The 5,814-nt window shown below is 33.6% G+C and overlaps 1 protein-coding gene across 1 annotated transcript; it reads left to right on the top strand.

The window, feature by feature from the left end:
* Positions 1 to 2,523: 2,523 nt before the first annotated feature.
* LOC131043547 (germin-like protein 1) lies at positions 2,524 to 4,633 on the top strand. The gene is made up of 2 exons (XM_057976763.2): positions 2,524 to 2,814; positions 4,054 to 4,633. Exons 1-2 carry the CDS (start codon positions 2,634 to 2,636, stop codon positions 4,503 to 4,505), a joined length of 633 nt encoding a protein of 210 aa, XP_057832746.2. The 5' UTR covers positions 2,524 to 2,633; the 3' UTR covers positions 4,506 to 4,633.
* The last annotated feature ends 1,181 nt before the right edge of the window (positions 4,634 to 5,814 follow it).

Below are 5,814 nucleotides of genomic sequence, written 5' to 3'. Positions count from 1 at the left end.
GATTATGAGAAAATTCCTTTTAGGTGTACATATTGCTACTCTATTGACCATTTGACCTTCCTTTGTTCCAAAAAAATCCTCTAGATTGATGGCTTCTTCTCATGAGATCCATCAATTGAAACCCACTTGCTAGGAGAGTGCTAAGGCACACCATCAATCGATTACTCCTAATTATCCTCCTGAGAATGATGTTGATCTAAGTTCTTCTAAAATTGAGACAACTTAATCGCCAATGTGTTAGCGATTGTGAAAGCCTCCCCAACAAAGGAAAGTGAGAATGTTATTATAGTAGAGAGGACATTTAAGGACTTTGTCTCTATACCGCCCTCTCACTTGAAAGATCCATGTATTGTCTCATCCTCTAAGAAGATGTTTTATGGGCTTGACTCAGAGAATAAAAATTTGTTGGATTTTATGCTAAAGAAAACTTCTAAGGATGATGATGTGCATTTAAGCAATCCGTTGGAGGACATGGATTCATCACTTCTAGAGCATAATCAATTTGTGGTAAAATTGAAGAGAACTCTATGTAGAAGCTCACCAATTGATGATTCAAAGATTCTCTATTTTGAAACAATTTGTGTTTAGACTAAATTTCATTTTTGTTGATAAAAGCATGGGTGATGAGCATAAAGCCCCATAATCTATGCTTTGACATGCGTGTGTGGGGGATTATAGATTTAATATGTGTGTACATACATACATAATTAATGTTTTAAATCGATACTTCTTTTTAAAGAAGAGGGATTGTAGGATGTGTAAGAATATTAAAATATTATATTGTTGATTAAATTTGGGTCACATAAGGTCTTTATGAATTTATAATTTGATGGATGAAGTGATGCACCATCATCCTTACTAATTAGGTTACGACACTTTCAATGACATTACATAGTTTACATATTTAATTTAAAATATATAGAATAAAAAATCAAAATGACAAAAATAATATTATAACTACTCATAAATTCAATGTGATTAAACACATTTGAAATACCCTAAAAATTACAAGAATCTAGAATGGTTTTTCAACATTTGTGGTGGAAAGTTATTCATTCTCTTGGTGAGATTGTCTCAGCTAAATGTGACTTGGCTGGAGGTGTGGATCTTGGAGAGGTTGATATTTGTAATTGCCCCAATTTTCCTCTTCAGAGAGGTGTTCCGATAAGGGTTGGTCAGGTCATGCGCAACAAATGCAGATATCCTTTGCATAAGATAAATTGGGAGGGTTGCTAGATCTCTCCTCCTGATGCAGTTTTAAAAGTTAACACTGATGGCTCATCCCGTGGGAATCCTGGTCATACTAGGATTGGTGGAGTTGGGCGTGACAGCTCTAGAGATGTTCTGTTTATTTTTCGGTTTATAAGGGTCGTTGTACTAATAACTTCATGGAGGCTCGGGCCATTTTATATGTTGTGGAACGTAGCTGTGTTCTGGGTTCAAGGAATATGATTATTTGTGAATAGGATTCCCAAGTGGTGGTCACTTTGCTGAATGGCTTATGACTTGATGACGTTGGATGATAGTTAGCTTTGGTTATTACACGGATTCTTTAGTTGTGTAGTTCTTTGGAATTTGTTACTTTTCATCACATTCCCATGGAATGGAATAGAGTTGCAAGTTGTTTGGCCAAATGGGCTTTTGGCCATCTACAAGGCTGGAATATTGTGGATAAGGGACAATTAGCTTCGGATTTGTCTGAGTTGTTGGACCACTTAGTGGAAAAGATAGAGTTGTATAATGATTTGGCCTTGTTGGACATTTTGGCCTTTCTTGCTTTATATCTCCTTTATGTTTTAATAAATTTTTACCCATCTTTTTAGTAATATTAGATTATTATCATTATATTATGATATTGTAATTAATATTAAATTATTATTAAGATATAATTATACTATTATGTTTTAATATATTATTATTTTTATATTACAAAATTATTATTATTATTATATTTATTGTGAAAAAATTGAACTTTATGTAAAGACATTTTTAACTGATTGAATGATGGAAATACACAAATTGATCAAATAGTTTTTACTTTGCATACATCACAGACACGTCATTTACATCCCCGTGTGAATATAATAGGCCTCTGGCATAAAAAAAAATCAAGCATCTGTTATTCATAAGAATATGTTTAAGAAAATAACATACTTAAAAATCATCCCTTGTTGTAAAACAATCAGTTGTGGACCAGCATATTACAGACAATGAAACGGCAGCCAGTGCTTTTCAAGTCTTTAACTGTCACTGTAATCCTTCGATATTTCCACAGGAATATCCTCCACTGTTTCCACAGAAATGTTACCATCTATCACAAATGAGATGGCAAATTCAATTGTTGCAGGTAATATTTGGACTCGGGCTTCCTGTTATTTGTCTGTTATAGAGATGATCACGAGACATTTGGGATTTTTCTCGATAAGCACATGATGCAAGAAGAATACTGAAAGAAAATTACGAAGACTTCAATTTTGTGGACAATAAGAAGTCAGTACATTGATTGACAGCTCATGCCCTGCAGAGATCTTTGGCTTCCCTCTGCTTGCACTCCACAAAATTTACTATAAAGTAAGCACTGCTATTGCAAATTGTGATAGTGAGTCTTGAGAGTTGTCACTACTGTTGTTTTAATGGCTGCCTCTCTCTCCTACTTGGGATTCTTTTTTCTCCTTTGCCTTTTGGGTTCAACCAATGCTCAAGATTTCTGTGTAGCAGACTTGAATGCTGCTCTCACTCCTTCTGGTTACCCATGCAGGAAGGTCTCTAGTTTAACTTCACAGGATTTTGCCTACGCTGGTCTGGTCAATGCAGGTAATGTTGGAAAAGTTTCATCAAATTGTTGGGTTAAAAGGGTAACTTCCATGTTTGGTTTTCTGTTGGTTGAATTGTAACTCTCTGATAGTTCTTATAACTGTTGTTTTGGGAAAAAAAACACTCTGTTCTATGCTGTTTAGTTGATGCTTGTCTGATTGGTTAGTTAGCTGTTTGTTTTAGCTGCTGTTTGCTTCTCTGGGTAAGAGACTGGGACCCTAGTTTCCCATTTTAGTAATTCCAAAAACATTGTAACTTCCACTGCATTATCTGTGAGGAATTTGTTGAACTCAAATTGTGTTACCTGTTCAATGTTTTAATATAGTAGGTATGGTAGTTTTTCCATTTCTGTTTTATTTATTTCACATTTCTTTTCTTTTGAGATGGGTTAAGTTGGGCTGGTCAAATTTTTCCTGTAGTTATTAGGAGACAGGATTTTGCCTTGCCTTCACTGGTCTGGTCAATGCAGGTAATGTTGGAAAATTTTCATCAAATTGTTAGCTTAACAAGGTAACTTCCATGTTTGGTTTCCATGCTCTTATTTCTGCTGGTTAAATTTTGACTCTCTGATAGTTCTTATGACTGTTATTTTAAAAGACCGTTCTATGCTGTTTTGTTCAGTGTTTTATATAGTGGGTATGGTAGTTTTTTCCATTTCTGATTTCCATAGTTCACAATCTTTCTTCTTTTGAGATGGGTTAAGTTGGGGTGGTCAAAATTTCCCTGTAGCTATTAGGAAACTGCATTTTGATTCATGGTTTGTTTTTGGATATCAGACAGACTTTCCCAATACTTTTCCATATATTGTTTTTGGGTTAAGTTGGAGTGGTCAAATTTTTCCTGTAGGAGGCTGCATTTTGATTCATGGTATAGTTTTTGGGTATCAAACATATTTATCCATATATATTGGTTTTGGGTTAAGTTGGATGGTCAATTTTTTTTCAAGTTGGGAGTATTGGTTTTGGGTTAAGTTGGATGGTCAATTTTTTTTCAAGTTGGGAGTGTTTATAGGTATAAATTATTAGATTTTGAATTACATTCAATTGTGTATAACAATTTTACATTAAAGGATCATACTGGTGATCCATCATCAGAATGAAGAGCGCCAAAAGAATCAATGTTTTTTACTTCAATGTTATGTTATCTTTTGAATTTCTAGATTTCAAAAATTTGTTATTTAATAAGATCACCTTATCTTTCTTAAGCTCCATTTTAACTTGGGCAATGTCATATTTGTAGGTAATGTGAGCAATGCCATTAATGCTGCTGTAACACCTGCATTCACACCACAGTTTCCAGCAGTGAATGGATTGGATGTGTCTATATTAAGACTGGACCTGGCCCCTAATGGTGTCATCCCTCTGCACACCCATCCAGGGGCTTCAGAAATCCTAGTAGTCATCGAAGGAGTCATTTGTGCAGGATTTGTAGGCACAGACCAATCTGTATACATCAATACCCTCACCAAGGGGGATATAATGGTGTTTCCTAGAGGGTTGCTTCATTTTCAGATCAATGCGGGGAAATCTAATGCCCTTGCCTTTGCATCTTTTGGTAGTCCTCTACCTGGTTTGCAGATTACCTCATTTGCTCTCTTTGCCAGTAGTCTTCCAGCTGAGATTATAGAGAAGACTACTTTCCTGTCAGATGCTGAGGTCAAGCGCCTTAAGGCCTTCTTAGGAGGAAAGTAATGAGTTTCACTGGATATGGAACTCATAAGCCAAATAAATTCTTCTTGGTAGATCTTTGTGTGTTCTTCTTCTTCTTGTAATATGTTCTCTTTCTCTATTGAATTGAGTTGCAAATCTTATTTAAGATATTCTTATTTGTTTTGGCCAGTTGCACTAATCTTATCCTACTATAATGAATTGTAATTTTATTATTCAAATATCATTTTAGTCAATTTTCTTTTAGTGAGATGCAAAATTATATCGTGGGTGATATTTTTGGTATCATATTTTCATCTATAAATTTTTATTTATTTTTATAATAATTAAATATAAAAAATAATTTGAACTAATATAATTTCTCTTTATATTAATAAATGTTTAAATGTAAAATAATATATACTAAAATATAGAGTGAGTCAGTTAAGAAAAAATGAATTTTATCTTCTGTTTCTTTTTATATTTACCATTCACACTAATTAAAGAGAAGATAATAAATTTAATGAGTATAACAATGAAATAATTATTTTTTTATTGAAAATATATTTATAAAAAAAAAAGTTTATATAAAATGTTTGAATATTTAATTTTTTTTTAATAATAAATGTAAGATGGACATGTTCACTAATATATAAAAAAAAAATTATATTAAGAATAAGGAGATCAAAAATACAAGAGATCGCAGAGTATCAGAGAACAGAGGCTAAGCCTCACACCATCTAAAAAGAGTATTTACAATGAACCAGCAGCATATATAACTTAAATTACAACAACTAGTAAAGCACATCATCCCAAGTGTCCACCCAAACCAGCCAACCCATAGCGCCATCCATCCACACCATGCTTTTCTGATCTTGAATTTGTTTCAGCATGTAAACCGACTCATTAGTAGCATTGTGAGGTCTTCTTTTAATCTCCTTTCTAATTCTGCTGAAAGTTTGATTGAAATCATGTATATTATCCAAATGCAACCTCCAGAAATATCCATTCTTAACGTCATTGGCAAAAAAGGTAGCATGACCGTCCTTGAGCAGCCTTTTGAATTTAGCCTTGTTGATTTTCATGGTGATCTGAATCTGCGAAAAAATTTTAAAATATGTGAGACTTCGAAAAGACTCAGTAAGCATTCTGGGGATATTTTGAAACCTTTCTTCATTTCTGCACTTCCAAATTTGCCATAAAATGCTAGATGAGGTAATATCCCAAAACATGTTAACATCTTTTTTAGCATTAGAGATAAACCCAGTAATAACTGCAAAGAAATTGAAATTAGAAGGGATAGAAATACCGAACATTAACCAAACCTCTTTAGCAAAACTGCACTCAAAGAAAA

The sequence above is a fragment of the Cryptomeria japonica genome, chromosome 2, assembly GCF_030272615.1.
Source record: "Cryptomeria japonica chromosome 2, Sugi_1.0, whole genome shotgun sequence".
Taxonomy (NCBI): Eukaryota; Viridiplantae; Streptophyta; class Pinopsida; order Cupressales; family Cupressaceae; genus Cryptomeria; species Cryptomeria japonica.
Note: the sequence above shows the minus strand (reverse complement) of the source record. Positions and strands in the feature narration are given on the sequence as shown.